The sequence below is a fragment of the Argiope bruennichi genome, chromosome 3, assembly GCF_947563725.1.
Source record: "Argiope bruennichi chromosome 3, qqArgBrue1.1, whole genome shotgun sequence".
Taxonomy (NCBI): Eukaryota; Metazoa; Arthropoda; class Arachnida; order Araneae; family Araneidae; genus Argiope; species Argiope bruennichi.
The window spans coordinates 1,559,497-1,585,597 of record NC_079153.1 but is presented as its reverse complement, the minus strand read 5'-3'; the positions used below and the strand labels follow the sequence as shown (position 1 = coordinate 1,585,597).

The following is a 26,101-nucleotide window of genomic DNA, read 5'->3' as shown; positions in this document are numbered from 1 at the left end:
AGAAGACTACAATTTAATCTTACAAGAAATCTGCAGAAAATACCCAGGTACCGACAACAAGCTGAATAAGGGATTCATTAAGATAACTACAACTTCAGAGTCAGACAGACTGGGCATCATAAAATTTCTCAATAAAAAGAAAAAATAATATATAATCACAGAAGATCCCACCAATAGACCAATTAAAGTTATCATCAAAGGACTACCAGGAAGTCATGAAAAAGACGAACTCAAAAGGGAACTAGAAGAACTAAATTTTGCAGTTGGAAAGATCTCGCAACTAAAGAACTTCAGAACCCAGACCTTCTACCCCATATTCCTGATCGAGATAAAAAAAAAAAGTAGGAAACTACAATAATATTTACAACATTGAACACCTGTCCTACATGAGAGTTACGATTGAAACCTATAGAAAACCAGCCAAAGCCACGATGTGTTTTAGATGTGCTGGATTTTTTCACAGCGCACGGAATTGCAGATGCAATCAGAGCTGCATTAAATGCTATGGAAACCATCTGACGGCGGACTGCAGCATTAAAGAAAAAGTTCCCAACCCAGTATGTATAAACTGCAAAGAGATAGGACACTTAGCGTGTTGGAAGGGGTGTCCTGCCTACCCATCTACATCAACAGAATCCAGAAGATCATATGCCGAAACCCTAAGAAAAAGAATCCCAAGAAGTAATCCCGAAACAATTCAAACCCAAGCTACATTGCATCAGCGGCCCAGAAACCAAAGAAAACCACCTGAGCCCAGCCCAACAACAACAGCCCATACCACCATCCCGGATGTCTCTGAAATATATAATATTATTGAAGCTTTTAAAGAAATCAAGAAACTCATAGAAGAATTCCCAGGCCTCCTGACAATAGCAGCCAAATTAAAAGAATCGAAGTCCAAAGAAGAACGAAAACTCATCCTCCTGAATGCACTTCTAAAGTAAGCTCCAGCCCTCCCGCCCACCTCCAAGTAGCAAGCTCCTGATTCGCTGAACACGGACAATAGTTTATCCACCTCCTGACCCTCAGAACCCTGGAAATCCAGAAAACCTCACCCACACCTACTCCACTGTCTCGCTGCTTTCCCATTGGTCAAGAGAACTCACTCCCGGACTCTGCTCCTCGTTCACTGTGAAGAACCATATCGTCCTCAGATTGCCACAAGTTCAGGGCACCATCAGACGCCAGGTCTTAACTGTTGCTAGGAAGGAGATAGCCCGGCTACGCCGGGCGGGTGCTCCATAATCGTCCAAATCCAGTCACTGAGTTCAGAGTTGAGTAAATAAATTCGTTTAGCTCTGCTTCTTGTGTGTGTCATTGAGTTCCGTACTAAAGTACCTACATGACAATATAATCAGAAATTACGAAAAAAAAAAATGAAATTTTGTTTTATTTTCAATTAAATGTCAAACTAAAGTATCTGAAGTAATCATTTCGATTTGGACATACCTAATCTGAAAATTATATTTGTGTCACATCTTGCTTTAAGTCTGCTTGATGCATTAACAAGATACATACATTTCCTTTTAATATTTGTAGAATAACTCCACAATAGGCGCTAAATATTGATGACTTTTCCATCTACAAAGAATCATAAAAATAAAAGGAATTTTAGAAAAAACAAATTTTATAAATTCATTTCGGAAATTTTTAATGTCATTTTACTAAAATTGATGAAGAAATTGAATGCATTATAGCATTCATTACCCAAAGAGTGATCGTATGAAGAGAAAAATACAGTTCTTTGCACGAAAATTGTGATATAATAGAAAAATATAAAACAAATTTTCATTTCACTAATCACGCACTTATGATAAAATGTATTACAAATTGCTTGTTCACTGAGAAAACCCACAATTAAAATAATGATGACAAAATTATATACATTAATTTTTAAACCCTGGAACAATAATTATTGACGATTTGCAATGGACTCCCTTCCCCTCAAGATTCTTTGTAGTGCTTAGGTACTTCTTAAACACTCGTACGTTTGCTCTATTTCCTAAAAATGAATGTGAAAGTTTTTGCTTTTTTAAGGCTTCACGAATCTGAGAACGATGTATCTTTCACAATGGCAATGAGGTTGGACGTGAAAGTGCAAAAGGTTTGTCATTTGGTGCGAACTGCAGAAGATAACCATTCATTATGGAGACTTTCATCTAGTGTATCATGATATATCCTGGTGCAATACAGGGAGTCTGTTGATATATATCGATAACATATTTGCCTTTAAAAATGAATGGTATTACTATTGTATACCCCCCCCCCCCAAATAACATGAAACATTCTTGAACGAGCTTTCCCTTTCACAGACGCAGGTGCTGGTCATCGGATCTGAGAAACAGAATCATTGCTGTTTCGTTTTGAGAAACATAGCTGGTGACTATTTCAAGTTGCAAAATATATGATCTCCCACTTTTTATTCGAATTTTTAAAAATTTATAGAATAAAAGAATTTTTTTTTCCCCTCTGCGAAATCAAACGATATCCCCTCTGGCGGGTATATTTCTCGTAGTTGACCTTTAGTTATAAGGTCAAACATATAAAATCTATGAAAACTGATGAGTTCTTTACTATGTTACCACGAAATTTAGCACAGAGATATTTACAATGGGAGAAAGAATATAGCAACATAACAATATGGAAAATATTTTAATTGTGAAGAAGCAGGGTATATCAAAAAGTTTTAAATCATGAACAATCCCGAAACAATCTCGTATAAGCTACAAGGATCTCATCTTTTTAGCGATGTGCGGTGACGGTACCCACATCGAAGATGTGCAGTGGTGTACGACTGCCCAACATTATGCCGCCTCAGGTAATGATTCCTCTGTCGCCAGATCTGTCCATTTCTTTTATGAAAGAGGAATGATCCTTTTTTCCGAATTTTCACTTCAAAAAAACGAGCTCCTCGTTTTCTTGAAGTGAAAATTCGATGAGAATCACTCTGTGGGGAATCTCGACTTATCACTGAAAAGAACACGTTCCCATTCTGAATATGTCCAAGACTAATGTGTTCGGTTGCACAGCAACCAAGCTTTCCTGTTGGATGCAATCAAAGAGACACACAAAACTGGACGCCGAGCGTAAGGGGCCCTCTCTGCTAGACGTCTATATGTTTGCCTGAAAATTCTTATTCCAGACACAACAGTAAAATACGTGCAGTTGTCAACCTATTGTCGAGATATATCGGCATTTGATCTCTTGAAATGTATTGTGTGAAATTAAGAGATTTTGAAAGAGTAAAGAGTGATGCCCCACCCCTGCGTGTTTCATAAATAGAAACTAACATTTATATAAATGAAAATGTTGCATTTTTCATCGAATTGTCCCGAAAAAAAAATTGTGTTGTAATTTATTACACTTTTTACTTTTTTCCTTACGTTTCAAAATATCTATTTGAATAAACGATATTTATTATTTCCATAATCTTATATATATAAATTTTTTTAAAAAAATGATTACGCTTGATTAAACACGCGTAAAAAAAAATGGACCTCAAATCCGTAACATTGTAACATGATAGTGTTGTATCATTTTTTTTCCCCTATTCTAAATTTGATATCATCGTAACTACTAAATGTTGTTGTTCGATATATTTTAAAGTATTTTTAACAATTAATTCAAATTATGGGAAATGATGGTACAGAAATAAAAATATCACTCTTTTATTAATTTGAAAGTATTGTATAAAGAAAGTTGCATGCAATTATATGCTCCGAAGTTACTAAAAAAATGTTGAATTTTTATTGATTTTAAATTAAGAACAACTAGAATTGTGAAAATGCACTTTCTGAATGAGCACCTACTGTCTAAAAAGTTATTTTTTTTTAACTTGGTTGCTTTGCATCTGACAGTATGCACTGTGGAGCATTTGGAATGACTTTTTCCTCTTGCATTGCTGCATTATTCTTTGCGACATGCATTTCTCATAAATGGCATGTTAGGAGCGCTTTTTATTTCCATCTTGCTAAGCGGAGCTAAACGACTTCTGCATTTTCCTCCCTTTTAACTTTTTTTACTCTTATTTTCCTTTGGTTATTAATAGTACATTCTTGTATAGATATGAATAGCAAAGAATTAAGATATATTTTTGTGGTGTGCAAATATATAGTACAGACGAGTAAGGCGAATATGTTCTAATTTCTCTTAAGAAATATTAATTGGAAAATATTTTCATTGCAAGATGAAATGCGTTTTCGTTAAAATTACATGATGAATCGGTTTTACATTTAACATGTATGTAAAATCGATTTTCTATTCTGTATTTTCTATTCTTAATTGTTTGCATATGTAGTCTGGCGTATTTAAAGGTACAATTTAATTTTCAGCTTTGATTCAAGATCAAAAAAGTAATATTTTGCATTTTGTGTAATAATTGATAATTATAAAGTATTTTTTAAAATTTTTATTTCTTGATGAGGGTGAATTCTGTAGTTTATTCCTAGGATCTTGGCTTTCTGAACCAGAGAATTAATAGGAAGGAGGAATGGATTATAGTGTTCACTATGGGAAGGCGTTTCAAAAATTACTTTGGCTTGTTCAGCATAATTTATTTCAAAAGACCACAGTATATGCATTTAAAGGACAGATGACGTCTTGTTAGTATTACACTTACATGTACATTTACACGGTATTAAGTGGCGCTTTTCTTGATTGTTAGATGATAATTTGGGCCTACCATCTGTTTTGGAGCTTAGCAGCTCTTCCACCTCTTCCAACAGTATTATTAGCGAGAAAGCCAATCTCTCGCATAGTCATGCGCATTATTTGGTTACAGATGTATTGCAATTATATATAAATCTGGCTTTAATTTAAGAAATTAAATTCAGATACTGAGAAATGCATAATGGTGCCTATAACAATCAATTTGGTTGATTTAATAGCTTAGTCTTCATGTAGCAAGTTTCAGTTTTTCACATAGATCATACTATGTTTCTAACTTAACTGCTAATTCTTTTCAAGCCAGTGAATTTTTACGAGGACGCCAGCTTCAGAAGATTCTTCTTTCGTCATGTCTTTATTATAGAATCGATAATTCTGCATAAACCTGATTACAGCAGTCTTGCAACGATATTCATTCATTCACTTCCTTTAAAATAGTAACTGAAAACAGAATAGAAATACTTACATGTTTGATAAGAAGGATTCGTCCGTGAACAATTTTAGGTTGGTTTGCACACCAAATGAATCTCCTAGTTTTATTAACTATTATGACTCACTATTTGCTGTTCAGGTTAAAACAAAATTTACATAACAAATTGATTTTAAAAAAAAATTGACCAAAACTCCGATATGTCGACTGATCCAAATACACGATTCAAATTTATTGATAATTGAGCCCCTACTTTTTAATACTTTGGACATTCTGAGGCAAATTTCTCTTTTTCTTCTGCAGTTCCCTCGTGATAGGCTCGATTTCCAGAGATAAAACGGTTAGAGACCCAAGTTGACTGAAGATCCATCGTATGTCGTGATTTGGTTCATGTCAAAGCTGACGTTTATATGGTCGGATATCTTTATCTTCTCCAACCGCGAGTGAAGACTGTGATGCTCATCCCCTAGTGTAAGTTCAAAAATGGGGCATCTGTCCAAAAATTAAAATAGCACTTTCTCAAATATTAGCTTGGTTAACTTTTAATGGAATTGCTTCTCTTCTGGTGCAACAGTAATTCGTCTCCTCAAATCGTATTTGGCACCATAAAACGTTACAAAATATAGGGCACTGGTGGTGTTATACGAGATCTCTTTGTTGGGATGGTTATCGATTTCTGGTCACTTTATGTCTTAATTAGCAAGGCGATCTGTGGCATACATCCGAGATGGGAGTAGTGGTGCGAAACAGAGCGCATCGAGTATGTTACACGCTGGATTTTTAGCGTTACAGTCCACATCAGGAATTGTTGTTTTGGTGGATTGCTTCATTCCTGAAAAAGGCTTCTGGAATGCGGGGAATTCTAAAAAGGGGAGGTCAAATTTTAAATGCTTTTTGTTACCTACTCCCATCCTGTCTTCGCATTTTGCTTTTGAAATAAATGGTGCAAATAGTTTGAATGTGCATAAAGGCTCTAGTGTTGGCTGTGAAGGGAGTTGTGAAGATGAAGTTTGACTGTGGATCGAAATTTCATTTCATGAAATTTGTTCAGAGATTTCTACAATTTTTTTGTTGTTGCTTATTTTCCCCACCTGCACGTTGTAAAATGATTTTTTTTATAGAATTTTTTTTTTGATATTTAATTTATTTTAGAATGCAATTCACTTAGTAACGCTATTTGTGTAATTTACAAACGATTATTTTATTTTAAGAATTCTTATTTGAGTATTATGTTCTGTTATTGTATCCGTTCGATGCATGTGAATGAAATCGTAATGCATTTCCGTAATATTAATTGCATGTATATATAAGGGCTTCTTAAACAGTAAATCGTGAAACTTCGAACCGGAATTTTTTTTTCTTTTTTACTAATAAACTTTTTAAAATAATTTATGGATTTTTTTAAAAACGTTTTTATCTTTAACTTTTTTTTTAGTTATTGGAAATCCAAGGCTTTATATCCGTTTCTGATTCGCGACAAAAAGATTTCTGTTGGATATAGGTTTGAGGATAGAAAGAGTTCAAGAAACCCTTAGTGCATGCTATATAAGGCGCAAAATTTCATTTTCATTTTTAAAAGGAAACTTAAAATGTCATTTATAAGTTAGAAAAATTTTCAATGCTTATATTTCTTATCATAATGTATTTTCATTGCTTTTATTTGCACAAATATCTCGTTTGACATTATATTTCCGTCTCTTCTGCTTGAGGGCATTATGAATGTAAAAGTTCCGTCCAGAAAATCTAAACGAAAAAATTTTGTGAAAGATGTGTCTTGATAAAGAAAGGATTCGATTCCAGTTTGAAAAGCAGTGCTGATCTCAACACAAGGAAAAGTTAAATCGGATACTGTTGCAGAACTTAACTTTCTGAATCCTATTATTTACATTGTTTGATATTCATACGTTCGATTTCATAAATTTCTTTTCGGATAATCATTGACATAGCGTTTTCTCTGCTTACGATTGATCTTGTGATTAATGTGAAGAACTGTCTTTTTATAAAATGGTTTCCTTTATGCATTCATTCCCTGACCTTCATTAACGTTTGTTAAAAATTTCAATTAAATAATTTATGTACCTCCGGTTTCTTCGGCAAAATGATTTTTAAACTACAGATTTTGATAGTTGCACAACTCATACTATTTTAGAAGCCCTATATTGTTTTTTTTTTTTTTTGTTTTTTTTTTTTTTCATTTTGCTGTGTATTCCCTGATTTTTTCTCTGCATCTTTATGCATAATTATTTTACCACAGAAAAAAGCAGCAATATTAAAAATGAGTACAATTAAAAATTTTCTGACCATTTCTTCTGAAATTAAATTTTAAGTAAACTAAAATTTCCAAAATATTATTAAAAGCATATCTTATACTAAAACTACTTTAATATGGAAAAATAAGCCGAACATTTATAATTTGATCATAATCAATGAGGAAAATGAGAGGCCAGGAGGAAATAATAATAGCAACAATGAAAGTAATTTGAGTTTTAATTGGGCAACAAAATATGTTATATAAACGCCTAAAACGTTTTTTAATTGATTAAAAATAGAAAAAAAATTCTTATGCTACAAAAAAGTTGGTAATATTGAAAAGATTTTTTTAAGATTATGTTAAAATCATTATTGTGCTGTTATATTTTCAAATTTATCAAGGAAAAACTTCAAAATTTCGCTTTATTTTTAATTAATATTTAAAACAAAACATGGCTCCGAAATGAACATTTCCGCTCTTATATATATATATATATATAATCAAATTTGATATTCCAGCTCAAACATTCTGGTCTGAAGAGCACCAACTCGCGCATTCATCTTTCTTATTAGTAGATACTTCATATCTCAAGTTTGTTTTCTAACATTAGTTAGGAGTGTTTGCAATCAAATGTTTGGTAACATGCACAATCATATTCATCTCAAGGTTGTTTCATCCATTCAATTGACTCCACTTCCTTATTATCGTCGAATAAATACCAAAATCTTGTGCGGTGCAACATATGAATTCATATTATAATTGCAATCATTTTAATACCATATTTATATCTGCACCATTTATAATGTGTATTCAGGTGCATTATTTTAAAACTTGGCACATTTTCAAAAAAAAAAAAAAAAAAAAAAAAAAATGAAGGAAGGAAATAAGTTGACGGGAAATTTTTATACATTTAGTATAATTTTCTTTAAACTAACTTTCTCTAAACGTTTTGAACCAGTTGCATTTCGCTTCGATTTTGCCTTGAAACTCTGCAAATTTTCCCCGGCGTTGTAGAAATTAAATAAGGTTAATTCTTGTTTATGGCTTTTAATAATAATTCCTGCTAATAAAAAATATTTAAATACGTTTTACTTTGATATTCAATTGAGACGATTCTCGACTGATACTCTTATCAATAATTTTTGATACAAAATCTTGGGATTGTCCTTAATATTTAAACATTTCCTTAAGCATTAAGTGATAAAAAAATCAATATTTCTTATAGCATTATACTGTATACGAAAGTCTTAATAAACTATAAATCTGAAGTAGTTGATAAATTTGGACGTATTCAAGAAATGGATCGCCAAATTTAGCATTAGATTTAACACGGTTACTAGGACGTAATGGTTAGTAAATGTTCTGGGCATTTTACAGTTAGGTCATGCCGTGTTTTTAAATCTCGTTAGACAGGAAAATCGTGTACATGGCAACGAATTGCACCAAGTTGTGACTTTTTAAGACGTTAAGTCGTCAAATGTGTTAATCTTTATTAATTTCTTATTCGTTTGACGAGTTCTGATTGGTTCGGCTAGAATTTTTCCCGCCTTAGCAAGAAATGTGGTACACGATTCTCCTGTTTTGCTGTATATTTGTAAAGTTTTTGTGCAACAGTTGCAAATGAACCATTAATGCTTTTTTCTTTCCTTCGCAGGTGTCAACATCAAGGGATTTGTCATCTGAAATTAAAAGTTTTGGGAATGATTGCAGTTACGGTAGCAGCAAAGACACGATTGGTGTTTCTATACCAGTCTGCTACCTCATAAAAGAGCAAGCGAAGGCACATATTGCCATACAGGTATTATATATGCATTCAGTTAACAAGATAATGCTGGTAGGTTAGCATACTTTTAGTTGTTGTAGCATGCTTCATGTCAAAATCATTTACAACACAATGGAGGATAGACTGTTGAATCCAGAGCTAGCAAATTTGGCCTTTTTAATTTTGGATACGCGAAGTAAAATCATCAAAAAATTCGAACTCCAGATTTTAACGAATCTCCCACGTTTCAAACCTACCTCAGTTCTAAAAACACATTTTTGACTTTGCTTGTGCATATGTAATAAAAAATAATTCAGATATGTTTTGAGCTGGACAAATAAAATATGTATTGGGTTTTTATACCAAATTTTTTGATTTCTATCAAATTTTTGGGAAAATTCGTTCACTCCGAATATGAGTTAACACGATAACTACAAAACGAATGGATATGAACAAGATGGATAAAATTTGGTACACAGATTTAATTCAAAAGTGTAGATACTTATCAAATTTGGAACCAAATCTACCATGGATACGGCCTTCTGAGGGTTGTACTTACACAAGCATGCAAATGCGATAATTCAAAAGTGCAATGACTTAAATGCATCAAACTTAATACGTGATTTTGTGACTGCATTTGTAGTTTTGTGCATTTGTTTCTGCGTAAACTGCATTTGTTTCAATCAGTTGAAAACAATTCGTTAACAATTCCACGAGTCATAATAGATACCATATAAATAAAAATGAAATCTACGTTCGCAAATTTCAAGTTATCATGTGAGAATATTATAATTTTTTAAGTCATTATTTGTCTTAATTAATTTAAGTCATTAACCAGTTTTACTGGTGTCCAAAAAGAGCTCCAAAACTTTTTTGTCAGTCAAGAAAAAAAAATTGAAAATGAAAACTGAAATGAATTTACCAATAAATTTTTAAACATATTAATTTATATAGAATTTTTATGTAAACAATATTTTTGTAAAGACAAACTGCTATTTTCTAATTTCTGAAATCATAAAACAGTTTCATAATGGATTAATCTTAGAACAGGAGTCAAATCCTTCAATGTTCCCCACTTAAGAATGAATGAAGTGATATTTCCTCATTGGGTGAAAGAGAAAATACTTTTATCAAAACTGTTATTAAACGCGAGTGAAGTTTTTTTTAACATATTATAAAAATTAAATTATTTCATTTCCTCCGAAAAAAAATTACATTTCATGAAAATAACTATGATGTCATAGTTCTACGTAATCCTTTTAACAACCATTCTGTCAAAGAAGCATACGTAATAATAAAGCAATACTGGTAAAAGCAGGTCAACCTTTTAAAAACGCATCTGCTTTCAAAGAAGCATATATAATAATAATGCAATACTGATAAAAGCAGATAAAAAAAATATATGCGATTAAAAGATGATGAAAATTGCCATTTATGCTTTATCCACTGCCTACGCGATTCACGCCAAAGTTAAATATTCCTTATCTATTATTTGCCAATACAATGGACGGTATTAGCGGCCTTACCCAATATCCACAATTATTTTATGCTGGATAGAAATATTAATATCCTTGTTAAAGAGTATGGGGGAAAGTTTTGAGGTGACCGCTCTCTCTGGTTTAATAGGTGCTCACAAAAAACGTTTTTTTCGAAATTTTTATTTTTAATTAAAAACTAAAGGAAATTAACGCTTTTGTTCCCTCCTTTGAAGCATATTATTGCGCAAAAAATAATTTTACCTTATTTTCAGATTTAAAAAAAATAAACGCTTTGGTAACACCAGTTCTATTTTCCTGCAATTTTTACCCTTCAATTTAATTCTTTTCATTTCTGTTAATTACTGGATTTATGCTCATGCGCACAATTATTGTTGCTATGAAATTAAGAGCAGATTTAAAAGTAAAATAAAAATCAAAACTAAAAAATTTTCATACCACGATGTATTTAATATGTTTCAGTTAGCAGGATTATGTCGACGAGATCTGTTGTGGATGAACATAATCTTAAATTTAGTCAATATAGATGATACAAAATTCAAGAACAAAATTTTGAAGATTCCAAATTCGAGCTCAGATTTGCCCAGTTTTATAAAATCAAATTTAGACCATGAGTTCTTTCCAAAATGAATGTATTTACACCATCAAAAACTTGGTGCCGCTGTAAATGTGGGAGAGAGAAGGAGGATTCATAATTTTAAGTGACACCAAGAGTGTGTAATTTGTTATGCAAAGCAGAATTAACTTTATACGCTGTTCGTTAGAATATTCGTAATGTTACTTTTAATTTTGAAGCAGTGCAACATTTTTTTTTTTCATTACTGCTTCTCAAAAATAGTAAACTAAAAATGCAGGTATTGGTGTTGATTCTTAATTGCATGGTTTCATTCGATTATCATATGAATCGCGAATTATACACAATTGAATTAGAAAATTAATATATTACCATTCTAAATGCGCATTAGATATTTAGACTGCAGAAAAATGTGAATAAAATTGTTTGGTATTAAATCCTTAGTTGGAATGATGTAGAGGTGCCTAAATTTCTTTTCCTCTCGTCATTTTCTAGGATCTGCAGAAACGACTCACTCAAGTTGAAAATGTGCAAGAAAATGTGGTTGATGCCATCATCGAATTTAGGAATTACTTATGCGACACAAAGAGTTTTAATAGTACGAATCCCTTGATGACATCGAAATCCTTGTCTACATCAAGAAGCCCATCTGCCATCGTTTCCAAACTGAATTCAGTGTCCAAGTCGAAAGAAAATTATGTGCCTTCCGCTGCAGATTCTTCTGTAGAAGTTTCTCATTTGATTTTGAAAAGTAGATCCTATTCATCCAAAGACTGTGATCATAGAATTAGCGACTATGAGAAAGGACAAGCGGTAGCCAGTGTTCCAGAACTATCTCAAAAGCAATTGGACTTGATAAAAAGTAAGGATGCTGCATTAGAAAGCGACAAACAAGATAGTGGGTTAGATTCTGATTGCAGAGAACACCATGAAATCCATCCATCTATCATCAAATGCATTCCCAGTTCAGCTAATCAAGATGCGAATGATGAATTACTGCAATTATTGGATGAAATTAATTATAGGTCAACAATTCTTCAGAAGCAGTTGGCTATTGCTGAAGACGTTACTACCTTAAGTGATTTAATAGAAATGACTGCTCGTTCACGGAATGGAAAAAATGATTCTAGAAGTTATAATTGTCCAGAATCGAAGTTAAGTTTTTTAGAAACTTCTCGAAATGGTTTGATGCATGATCAATGTCAGCAACCCAGGCTGACGCCTCCTTCTATCTGTGAGGATGCTGGAGAGAAAGTGCCAATAACTTTAAAACCGAATGGTTCGATTGCCGGTTTACTGGAGGGAAAGCTTTTATGTGATAGAAGACCCCCTATGAAGAAAGCCACGAATAGCATCGACAGTTCTGTGGTATCCTCTATTTTGAAAGAGACCAATGTGGTAGATCTACAAAGGCAGGCCCTGATCTATCTTGTAGATAATGCAGTTCTCAATACAAAATTGCGAGAAGCAGAACATAGTTTGTCATCAAAACACATAGAAAGTGAGAAAGTAGAAAATGCCCTCAAAGAAGAAGCTCGGCTACTGATGATGGAGAACAGAGAACTTCGTATTAGTCTCGACGAGCAAAGAATGGAAAATACTAGTTTAAAATCAAGATTAGTTATGCTTGAAAAGGTAGTGCAGTCGGTTAGCAATGAAAACCAAGAGCTTAACTGGCAATTGAGCGAATCACTCAATATCCAGAATTTTCCTAAAAGAGGTTCTCTTAGCTATTCCTCTGGCTTTAGATCTGAGAATCCTGTTAATGCATCGAGATCTAGTGGCAGAAGGCCCAGTTTTCCGGTTAATACCGCTGCTTTTCACAATGACAGAAATATAAATTGTGTGCGATCGAAATTGCTAACTAACAATAGCAGCTTTTTAGACGTTACCGCTGAAGATCCTAATGTTGATTCGGCAGCTTTCTCTTCTAGTGCGGCCTTCAGGTTTAGGAATAAGCCTATTCATTCATCTACGCCGATGATGCCTTCACAACAGAAACAGAGAGAAACTGAAACCTTTGTTTCTAAATCGCCTCATTTAAGTGATACGTCTCCTGCAAATTTTCATTCTGTCAAAAAGTGCTTAAAAACCAGTTACACTGCAGACCAAGGGAACACGTCCCCGAAAATATCAAAATCTGGCCGGTGCCTGGAAGAAAGCTATTCCACCAACATTCCAGAAACATACGCTAAGAAATTTTCTCAGAACTTGCAAGATGATACATTACCCCTTGAAGGTGCTGGCAAGTTTCCTTTCAATACCATTCTTGAGAAACTTAAATCCAATTCTGAATATAGGCTGTCTAAAAGTGCTTCAGCCAAAACTGGCGAGCTAAGTTCAGATAATTCTGAGCCATCTCAAGGGAAATCACCTGTCAATAGTTCTAAAGCTGGTTCTTTGCAAGATGGTGGAAATATTAGTCATTTTAAGGAAGCCAAGTCTTCTCAGGAAAGTGCGGACGTTATCCTTCAGAGGAAGAAAGGCAGAAATATTCAGCAAAGAATTCAGAACATTTTAGATAGGATAGTAGCTGAATCTGAAGAAGCTTCTTAAACCTTTAAAGCATCAACTTATTTTGAATTTAAAGTGATATGAACTTAGAGAGCTTTTATTCGTGTTTGTACTGAACAAGTGTCCTTAGATTAATTATTTATGTAAAATTCTTTTGTTTGATTCTTTTAGTCTCCTTTTTTATGTACAGATTTTTTACATAGTTTGTAAATAAATAGTTATAAAAATTTTAAATTTTGTAAAATTTATTTTTTTAGTTCTATGAAATTTTCCACTATAGTAAAAATTCGTTGCTAATTATAGTGTAAGAATTAATACCATTTGAATTTGAGCACCATTTTAGAAGAAACAGCATTTCAGTCTCGTTGCTATAAACAAAATTGAAGTATGGTAGTTCAGAAAAGAAAAGATAATACGAGTGACACGACCTAATGTTGACCCAGGCGAACTGAATATGGGCTCAAATTTAAATCATTCAGGTAGTATTTTTTATTAAATTTAGTAGTCAATTATATAAAACAAAACGTGTGTTTTATATATACAACATATTTTTTTTATCCTGTTTTCATAGCTTAAGGTAAAATATTAGATGAAAACATTGCATTGTCACAACAGTTCTACTATCATTAGAAAATTAATACATGCTTAGATTTTTCTCACTGTGACTGTTGCCTTCACTAATTTATCGTATGAAATAGGAAAAAAAAAAAAATATTTTTGGCCATTTCAAAATGTATTTCGAAAAAAGTATTGAAATAAATACTTTCACTTTAAAAACAGAACTGTTAAGCATGCATAAAAAATGCATTTAAATCTCAATCAATCTTTTGTTAGAAACTTTTTGAACGGTCTTTTGCAGACTTTGTTTTGGTTAGCATTTTATGGAATTTTTTTACATGAACCTACATGCAATCGCTTTTGGTGTACTTTTTTCTCTCTTTTTTCCAAATGCTTACTTCCTGGATTAGGAAATTAGAATCTGTCATCTGTTCTGTTGTTAATACGTTTTAAAGTACGACTTCAATTTTTTTTTTAAACTAAAAATATTTTAATGTTAAAAGGATGTCGAAAGGAGCGAAGCCTCTTACCTACCTATTAATTTGGCTTTAGTTTCGGGTACGACATTTCAAAATAAAGTTGGATTTTAATAGATTTATTTCAAACATAATTTCGGTTTTATCATTAACCGATTTGCAGTTGTTAAGCCATATACCGAGTCTTGCAGTATTGAATCAATTGAAACGTGGAGATTAATGAATTAGCTGTCATACCGAAATTTTATATCGGCTTTGAAATGACCTGTGTTTTTCTTAAATATCCGCTGAAATTCTTTTTGATAAAAAAAGTTTCCAAAAATCTTTTGCAAAATATAATGAGTTTTTATAGTTGAAATTTTTTTATTTATTTTGGTTAATATTTTTTAATTGCATTCAGCATACTAGAAAAAGACAATTAAAGTTCCTTTATTCATTAAAAACAAAATCGTTTGCAAACGATTATAGAATGAGAATAGAGTATGGAATGCAGAAAATTTCTAATATCATTCAATTCAATAGTTTACAAAATCATGTTGAAAATTTTAGTAAAAATATTAATTATTTTTGTTTATAAATATATCCCAATATTTTGTGTAATAATATTTTAGAGAGTGAAATATTTTTTTAGAAATATTGAAAAATTTCCGAAATATTTTTTAAAAGGTTTTAAATACATATTTAGCACAGGGAGCATCAGCTTTCAAAATTCTGTCTTTCGAAATGATCTTTTTTTCATTAAATTCCTTAAAATGTTTTAGGAGGCTAATTTCATGACGCTAAATCTATTCAAAAAAAAAAAAGTATAATGGAAAAATTTCGAATCAGTTAAGTCTTTAATCAGTTGGAATAAACAGACAATCTCTAGCTATTTTTATACATACAAGTTTTTATGAAGATGCGATAATAAATACTTGATCTATGAAAGTATTTCGATTTTCAAAGTATCGTACTATACAACTTAGGCTTAACTTATATAAAGCATTATTATTTTCCTCTGAAATGTATATTATTCATCTGGTATTCTAATTGAAATTCGGAATACGAAAATAATTTCCGAGTAAATATTTAAGAAATGTTGGAACGACAACTTGAATGGAGTTATGTCATTAGTAAAATAAGTAAAAAAGAAATTTAATTATATATATATAATAAAACTAGGGGATTTCGCCCTCTGTTCACGAACCCCGATGTTGTCCTACCGTTAGGGGAGTTTCCTGAGGGACAGATTCCCTCCCTCCAGACAAAAATAGTTAGAAACGATCTCTGTTTAAAATGTCATGAACGAAAAAGCTCATTGCCAAATTAAAAAGAAAAAATTGGTATTAGTTAAAATTTAGAAGAAATCTCATCATTTTAATTTTTGCGACAGAAATGAAGAATTCGAACATAAAATAAATTTTTTTCAAAAATAAATAAAAACTTTCTTAAAATCATCAACATATACTTAATAATATATTATTTCATATTGCTTACTTTTTACTAAGAATATCGTTAGAAAAAATATTTTTGACACTGCCTACTTTTAGCCTGGATTCTAACTACAGATCTAGATTTCGCTCTGGGCAACGATACATACAATTGACCACGTGACAGTATTGATAATTAACAATCAAAACTCTGACCACGTGACAGTATTGATAATTAACAATCAAAACTCTGACCACGTGACAGTATTGATAATTAACAATCAAAACTCTGACCACGTGACAGTATTGATAATTAACAATCAAAACTCTGACCATGTGACTTACTGAGTTATGGCGAAACCTAGTCTCACTGGAAGTTGCAACATTTTCATCGCTCGGTCTTCACTTTTTTTTCCTGTCTGAGATTGCTGAACATCCCATTACTATTTTTAAAAAACAATGCAGGGTTAAAAACGTATATTGCTTAGGTATTCAAATGATTGCTGGATGAGAGAGGCGAAAAATGTCCGTTACTCGAAAAAAAGTAAAAAATTGGTCAGTTATTCATTAGTGTTGTCACAAATTAACAAAAAAAAAAAAATAGTGTTTAAAACTCATTAGGTGTTTGTAAATTGGGATAACAATACTCACCTAATGGATTTGTCTCACTTTTTATTAATCTTTAGTTTGATTTTGCACTTTCTTCTTTTACCAGCAGATTATTTGGCATTCACCGGAATTAGAATTTCTTATGAAACAGAACGCATAAAAAAGTCCATAGTTTTATTTATCATTTTCTCGATGGAATATTGCTGAAATGGAAAGGTATAACTGTTTTATATTCGATTACTCAGTATTGCATTCCATAACATTTTTACATTGTTCGCATCATGACTAAGCATTTCTTCCCTCCTTCGTGCAAACCTTTCCATGCTTATTCTTTCTGTTAAATGATTCAGCCCCCTCCCCCTATTTACGGAGGGAGAGATAGAGCTCATTTACCATTTCTGAATTCTTATTAAATAGAGAGAAATATGCTTACGATATTTCTTTTACAGAGGTTTCAGACTCTTCATGTCAAAATGTGCATCTGAAGCCAAAATCAAAAATTAAAAAAGCCTGTTTAACTGCTTAGAGGGTTAAAAAAGGGAAATAATTAAATGGCAGTGGTGTTCAATTCTGAAGACTGCAAATGTATTTGAATTCGATTATGGCTTAACTACTTTCTTGCTTCATTAATATACAAATTTAAAATGTTCGAATAGTATCAAAGATTTATTATATTTAATCCTCTGTGTGGCCAATCTAGCATTTTCCGTTTTTCATACTTAGTTTAAATGTGCATAATTCACATCTTTATGCATATTTTAAACTTTTATGGATAAAATATCCTTAATATTTTAAATATTTATTTGCTATCAAGCAAAGTTTTTAGGCAACCTGTTAAATCAAAATCCTCATACTGATATAAATATTGATTAAATAATTTAAATAATAATTATTTGGGTTCGGACGGCATTGGTTCTTGTCAGGCACAAATTACTGACATGAAATTTTCTATCAGTGAAAAGGCCGCCAAATATGCTCATCACCATAAGCTCAATGTGAGCAATAAGTTTCATGTTTTAAGGAATACTGCTTTGGTATTGCTCATGTATTACTTACTGCTTTTGGCACATTCTGGTTACTGTCGACTTACGGAAAAGAATCAAATTTAGTCACAAAACAAAATTAATCTTATAAATTTTACATAGTTTAACTACTTCTAGTGACCTGCATTTAAAATATGAAAACAGTCACAGGAAATAACTAACAGCTTTATTCTATATATATAATAACTTAAACACTCAATGAAATAACAAAACTTATATCTAATAATCTCTAACATCACAAAATGTTTACAGTTAATGAAGGATCTTAAACATCTGGCATTCCATTCAATTCACATAAATTCGAAGTCTGGCATTTTAAACAAACAAGATAACACAACTTCACAAAACATTTTATACATAAATGCAGTCCAGTGATCAGAAAATCAGCTGTAAATATGCTACATGCAGAAAATTGTAAGAATTTAACTTTTTTTGTATAGCCAGTACCAAGAGAAACTGAAATACAAAGTAAAATTTTCAGTATTTTTGTATATTAATACATTTAAACAAAATTCATTCATTTTTTTATTGGTTTCAGGTAATTAGAATAACAACCAAGATGGCAACCCTTTCCCAAATTTCATAGTCATAGTCATAGGAAATTTCTTATATCTTACTAATCTTTCAATTTAAAATGCTTGACCTCTTAAATTACTTATAGTTTGAATAAATATCGACTTGGTTTACTGTTGATAAACAATTTCATTTATTATATCATTGGCATGCTAATTTATACTCATAGCATTTTATCCCATTTTAATATTGAAGGGATAAATGAACATAATCATGTGTGACATGATCATAATCATGTGTGTTTGTATAATATGATTTCAAAAAGGTAAAATTTTTCAATTTCCTTGTCTTAAAGACTAATTGCAGTAGTTAGAGTCAGCAAATTGATCAGTGCATTCCATTATTTTTTCAATAAAATCTATGCATTTTTCAGAAACAGATTTCAAAATTCGCAATCTGTTTCTGAAAAAAAATTTGCAATCTGTTTCTGAAAAAAAATTTGCAATGTGTTTCGTAAGTTTGTTCACATAAGTTAGATGATGCAAAAGCTTGCTAAAGATCATTACAGACAGGTGATCTTTTATAACTCAGTGAAATGAATTAAAGGTGAATATAAAAACAGTTTTTATTATTCTTTTCAAGCACTTCAAAACTTATGTGAACAAATTCCATAGCATTTTCATGGGGGAGGAGGAGTAGGTTTTGTAAATCACTACATCGGAAAAATATGCATTGTCAAGCAAGGGGAATATTATATGAAGCATCCTTTAAAAATCATTTAGAAATTGCAAAAGAAACAGTGAAAAACTAAACACAAATCTTTTCAATCTTTCTAGTCTCAAATAAAGAATTGCTTTGATAATATGTTTACTGATATGTGGTAATGCATGGATGATTTATTTTTATAATATTTCAATCTTTTCAATCTATCATGAGAAAAGAAGTCATAATTTAAAATTGGTCTCTATTTTGGAGTTACTGTCCATCTAAAGTGATTATTGTCAAAATCCAATTAGCTAACCAAGGTTCTACTGAATCCTCAAGTTAAAAATTAATAAGTTTTTAAGTAGTTATTAAAAAAAATGAAAGGTACATATTTTTATAATTTTAATCCAAGAGATAAAAAACTACAATTATTAATTTCTTTTTTTAAGAATAATGTTTAACCATATTCACTTCATTTTATGAATGTTTATGTTAATTACATGAATTAGTTAGTTTAACATTTATTACTCAAGACGGAATTCTATGCCTGATATACACTCCACTCCCGATTTCCACACAACACCAAAAAAAGAACATTTGATGCTGATGGGTTTAATGAGAACCAAGCCACAAACGTGCTTTCAGATCACTTAGTATTTTTTTTCTTTGATTAATCTCATATGATTAAGAAAGTACCTATGTATTTTACATTTTCTGAACACTTGAAATTAGTGATATTTTTAATTTTAAAAGATTTTAAGTAAGTTACTAAAGATATATATTCTATTATATAATGATTGCCATCCTATATGTATATCTATATCTGATTGGTAATTGCAAAATTAAAGCATTCATTAATTAAACAGAAATTCAATAAAAATTATTTGGAAAATTTATCACATATTTTAAGATAGAATCAACTATTTTTTTCTTATAAATATTACAAATGGTAAAGTTTCCAAGAGCAATTTTACAATATCACTGAGGCCATTAAGTATAGCAGCATATTAAAATCTCAGATAATTGATTTTGGGGAGAAACCCGTAAGGGTGGGGATATGGATGCCTCCAGTGCTACCACCACTGGGAGAAAAAAATGTGTTTATACTACTTGAAAATCACATATATTAAGGGATAAAGAAATGATATCATGTTCCAAGCAAAATTCACAGATGACAATTGAGGGGTGAGAAAAATCAATTTATGGTCAGAAAACCTTTTAGCTACTTCATGAAGGAAGTCTTATTTAATTTAACATGCATTAAACTGTAAATAAACAGGGAACTTACATAATTTTTGTATTTCATAATGCATGAGCACATTAAATCTTTGAATGAATAAAGAAAATAATCTGAACAAAGGTACCAGCTAATTTTCATCACTGAACAATATATTAATTGATATCATCAAAGAACATTACAGTATCACATTTTTAACAGCTATTAAGAACAGTGATTAACATTATACAGGAACAAATATTTATATAAAGTTCAAATGCAGTTTCTTTTCTTTTCAAATTTATTTCTCTCTGGTTTTATATATTCAGAATTTTAATAATTACATATAAAATTATTCTTGTATGATTATATCCTAATCTATGAGTTGATGCTACAAAGTACAGGTATAAGTTTTTGATTATGAAAATAGATGCTTCCAAAATGCATTTCAAAATTGGTGTATGTATATATATGTATATATTAATATATATGTATATATATTTAAAGTTAAAAGTACATTTGTTGAAAAATTTATCTTGTAGTAAAGACACCTCATATTTTGAAACATACATACATCCACAATACATAAAGAACAGGAAAAATCACATACAGTGAATAGTGACAATATTACAATGTGCATTGAATTCTATGAATGGATGTTTGCTATAATACAATGACTCAATGGATTCTTGCTTAGTAATATCACTTAGTCTTTTACAAACATTTTTAAACATTAGAAATTATTTTCAATATCAGGTAGAGTATAAAGATTGTCTGGTCCAAATCTATGCTTGAATTTTATGTATCGTTGAAATTAATGTATAGATGTTAATTATTAATAAAGATGTTTATTTGCTCAGAGAGAGATAACTCAATCTACTCTGATTGTCAAAGAGCATCTGGTAAGAAGAATAGTTATGTTAAGTCTTCATTTTTAATTAAAAGTACAAAAATTGATTCTTTTTTCTTTATTTACAGATTATAATAATTCTTAGAATATATTTTTAATTTAAAATTTTTTTTTCTTCATTTTTACATATTAAAAACATCTATGCATTTTATTGTTTTTTAAAAAATTCAGTTCGTTTTTAAAATAGTTTTATACCTACTTGAATAATTAATTTCATGGAAGTCATAGTTTAAAATTATGAACAGATAAGATAAAAAGTTTATCAGAAAAGTGTAAAATCTAATTCCCATATAAATTAATTACTGTACAGTTTATAAATAAGAACAAAATGGGAGAACATATATTAAAAGTCACTTAAATTGAATAAAATGTTTATAATAACCCATTAATTAATTTATATCACATTTATTGCTTTTATGAATTTTTTAATCATGACTGAAACAATGATGACAAATTTTCTAAATCATTAATTGGAAATAATTTAGCAGTCATGCAAAAACAAAAATCGCAACTACATTATATGAAAATCTAATACTCCTTTAAGCAATTTAAAAACTATTTGAATTTTTTTTTTTTTAATATCACCAAAACACTTAATATTTCTGAATTTTTTTTTAATCTTGTCAATATATTAACAAATTGAGGCAGTAAATGCTTGGTTGTTGAAATTTATGTATACACAATTTCATAAATTATTTCAAATACAAAAGAAAAGTATGTAAATATAATTTAAAAAAACAAACAAACAAACGTTTTAAATTTTGAAATAATGTGTAATAGACTGAAATGACTAGCTCAACATCAAAATTTAAATCATGCATATTTCCTTTAAGAATGACATGTTCAAAAAAAAAAAAAGTGCAAAGAATTCATGTTTTGATTAATATATACAATCCTTATCGATTCATTTTTGGAAATGTACAAATGTCAGTTTTCTCTGCTATATAACTTAATAAATAAAGTTCAATATGTCCCATTTGCAGAAAAACTCCTTTGACTAGATTCATGTACATTCTCAAAATTCAAAATGTATGAAAATAAGCACAATAGAAAGATCTTTGGCACTTGTGGCAACAGCACAGTGTACATCCTTTTAGGGAATTCTAATTAATCAGCTGATTCTTGACTCTTATTGAAAGCTAGGTAAGTCAAGTGACTCCCATTGACCAGTCGTTGCTATTTGACAGTCGTTATACTATTAGGTGCTTGAACTGTGGTTGTAGCAGTATTTGTGGATGTTCTTTGATTTCTGAACACTGTGTTTTGCAGAGTTCGTTTCCATCGGTCCATTGTATCACGCAATTTCGACAACCAAAGAGCCTAAAAACATGATAAGAGCTCAGATAAAAACTTTAGACAAACAGTTGAATTGAAATAGGAATATAACAATTTTACTTCTACATTGTGTTCTATAATTTAAATAAAAAATTCATAACTAAACACGAGTTGGGATCAAAATTGAATGCAGAAGAAAGTACTTAGAGAGCAAGTAATAGCGAGTATACCAGAACAGCAATGAAAAGTTACAATTATAACAATGCAAAAGTAAAGAAATCATGTCTATGAAATTAAACAAACAAATTACTGGTTTGGTACAATAGTAATTTTTTAATGGTGATAATTGAGTTAAGACAATTTCAAACAATCTGAATTGCAAAATTTATTGAGAGGAAAAAGTAATGCATCTTTATTAGAAAATCATATTATATTTGGAATACAATTACAGCAGAGATTTTTTTTATATAAAATTGCTTACAATTTTAATTTTTTTTCTTAAAAAAACAACTTTTTAAATAATTCAAAAAAAATCTAATAGTCAAATGATTTTTTGAAAATTGTTTCACAATTATCATTCTTCAATTTTCTAATGATTTTTGCAATTCAAATTATTCTTTCTTAATCAGTGCTATTCTAAATCTAATATATATACACTGGGCAATATACTGAATATATATATTAATTTTGCACAAATGATTAGTTAATTTGAAAGCATTCATAATTTTAAAAAATATATATATTCTGAACAATTTTACATTATGTTTATACAAACTAGATTATAAAAAATTTTGTTTACTTGCATATAGTCACTATAACCTAATAATTAATGGGGTGTTTTTTATAATTTTTATTTTGATTCAATTGACAGGGAAGTAAAATATATAAAAACGTTCAATCTTCTATAACTTACTATTTTTAATTAATCAAAAATTTTGTTTGTTTGTTTTTCTTTCATTTGAGAGGATTGAGTCCAAAATTAATGAATGTCTACCTTTTTCATTCCAAGTATTATATCAAAAGTGAATTGGATAAATAATAAAAAAGGTTAAAAAAATCAAATATTTTTTCATGTCACTACATTCTGAGACAGTTGCGAAATAATCAGATATATAACAAGGTCAAAATTACACAATATCTTCTATTCTCATATGAAGTTTAAAAATTATAAAATGTTGCAGAAATGAATTGCTTCATGTTATTCTTTTTAAATTGTTCTCTATCTGTTTATTACATCACTAACTTTAAGAACTCAATTTCTAGAAAATAATAAAATTCATTTTTCAAACTTTTATGATTTTCAGTTGCTAATTCCCTGCAAAGAAAAGTAAACAATAAAAAATGAAATTGCTTTAATATGGACTTTTCAATTCCCAATCATTATCATAATTTTCAAACATTGTTTTGTTAATGAATTATGATAACTGAATGTATATGCATAGCAAACAATTATTTAACAACGAAACAATTATTTAATCAAGCAAACAAATGTTGATAAAATATATCAACATTTGTTCTCTTTGTTTATGGAACACACTGCAAAATAAAACTCCAAATTGAAAGCAAAGAACAAACAACAAAAATGTGGAAAATTAAGAGATCTTTAAAAAAAAGACCAATTATTTAAACATCTTTGTGCATTTTAAAATTTTTGTATAGGATTTAATTTTTCCTCTTTAAGATGATACTTGGAAATTTAATTTATATGAAAACGTGAAAATTACAGGGTTTTTTTTCCCCCCTTAATTTATGCAAACTTTTTATGAATTTGTAATAAGCACTATCCTTTGGGGTTTTGCAATTCTGGGCACAAGTTTTGCATAATGCAATACCTATTTCTTTTAATCTGGGGAACATGATTTTTCAAATGAGATAAAAAAAATAAAAAAAAAGTCAGGATATTAATACATGAACCTTTTAATTAGAAAAATTTATTGATTTAGCCTATTTTAACCCAGCAAAAACTTATATCAAAAGTAAAAAAAATAGCTCAGCATTATTAAGTCAGAATTTTCCAAATAATTATGACTTAAAACTTCTGATTGCTTGACACTGTAACTAGAAATTTTAAACTGATTTTAATAAATAGATTTTATTACTGTTAAAAGGTTAAATGTCTAACAGCGAATGCTGTAATAAACATATAGAGAATTTTTTTAACCATCCTACTGGATAATTGATTGAATGCCTGTTCATCTTAAACTAACACAAACATTTTAATTTTAACTGTATTGTTTATACATATTTATTTACACAAAAAGTGAATTAATTTAAATATAAAAATATTCCAATTATATTTTATCCAAGTTAATATTTTTTCTACAATAGTATTACTAAGATAAGAATACAAATATAACTGATTCTTAAAGCTATATAAGGTAAGTACTTTTATACTGCAATATACCTTATACTTCTTCTCCTCAAGTATGACAGCTTACTACAGGCCAAGGCTGTCTTTACAAGATTTCCCCCATCATATTCTATCTGGCATAATAGCCCATTGCTGCATGTGATCTGTTATATGTATTGAAAACTTTCCAATAGATAAGATTTTTATTTATTGTAATATCAATAACCCAGATAAGAAATTTTATATCCGTACTTTAAAAATTTTGATATAAATAATTTTTTTTTCTCTCTCTTTACATCATTACATTATCTGCATTATTACAAAGACAGTTCAGATGTAACTTTCCACAAGCCTAAATACCTTTGAGTAATGAATACCACCTTTTTAATGATGTGATTTTTGTATAAAAATAATACAAAACTCTTCAGAAAATTTTTAATTATTGTACTTTTTTAATAAAAAAACTTTTAAAATACAAAAATTCAAATCATATAAAAAAATACCTTGGCTGATTCACTGGATGCTTGGAATGTATGTACAGTAACAATTTGTTGAAATCTATTCAAACATACTAAAACGAATGCATTCTTAAGGTTGTTAGCTGTAAAAATAAATAATAAAAATAATATTCATAAGTTAGCTGTTGAATTTTTCATATAAAAATCATTTTGAATTATCTAGAACAAAAACTTTAAGAAAACACACAAATTGCAGGAACACATACAAAGTGTTTTAAAATTCCTGATTAAAATTTGAAATAAGGCAATACACAGTGCAGGGTCATGATTTAATAACGAAGCATGTGAGGATTCCAGGTAAGTACTAGACTTTTTCCTACCTGTTTAAAAAAAAATCTCATTTATAACAACACTTGTCAAAAATTATATTATTACAATCAACATATAAGAACTGCCTTCAGCTTCTGCTAATGTATGTCAAAAACATCAGCAGTATAAACTTTATGTTAATACTGCATTCACGCTTTTGAGGAAATTTCTTTTAAAAAGTTTCTTCCATAATGTAAGGCCCGGAATTTCATTGAATTTCACCAATTCATTTTCTGTTATTATAGCATTTTATCATTTCAGGAGGCAACAATTTTCATCTGTAGCTCTTCCTCTAATATTGTACAATGATTTCTAATTGTTAAATATATTCTTAAAATAACATTTATGTTAAAATATAAATTCATTCAAGTGATTTCTCATCAGAGTATGCTAATTTAAAAATTATGTAGCGAAAGATTGATAGTTATTTATCGAATATGGCTAATAATGTTATATAAAATATTTTTAAAAATCAAGAACATAAAATGCTTTATTTTTAAGAAAATAACTAACAAAGT

General features: G+C 29.9%; 2 protein-coding genes across 2 annotated transcripts in view; one reads left to right on the top strand and one right to left on the bottom strand.

Annotated features, from left to right (window-relative positions):
* The window catches only part of LOC129963914 (uncharacterized), a 50,704-nt gene extending 36,778 nt beyond the window's left edge, over window positions 1–13,926 (top strand). Inside the window, exons 2-3 of the mRNA XM_056078508.1 lie at window positions 9,001–9,144; window positions 11,674–13,926. Coding sequence (XP_055934483.1) covers window positions 9,001–9,144; window positions 11,674–13,734 — 2,205 coding nt within the window. The 3' untranslated portion in view covers window positions 13,735–13,926. The remainder of the gene's footprint in view (window positions 1–9,000; window positions 9,145–11,673) is intronic.
* A 4,010-nt stretch (window positions 13,927–17,936) lies between these two features.
* Window positions 17,937–26,101, bottom strand: part of LOC129962700 (uncharacterized) — a 451,475-nt gene continuing 443,310 nt past the window's right edge. The window contains exons 23-24 of the mRNA XM_056076631.1: window positions 25,260–25,357; window positions 17,937–22,451 (exon numbers count right to left, since the gene is read on the bottom strand). Coding sequence (XP_055932606.1) covers window positions 22,308–22,451; window positions 25,260–25,357 — 242 coding nt within the window. The 3' untranslated portion in view covers window positions 17,937–22,307. The remainder of the gene's footprint in view (window positions 22,452–25,259; window positions 25,358–26,101) is intronic.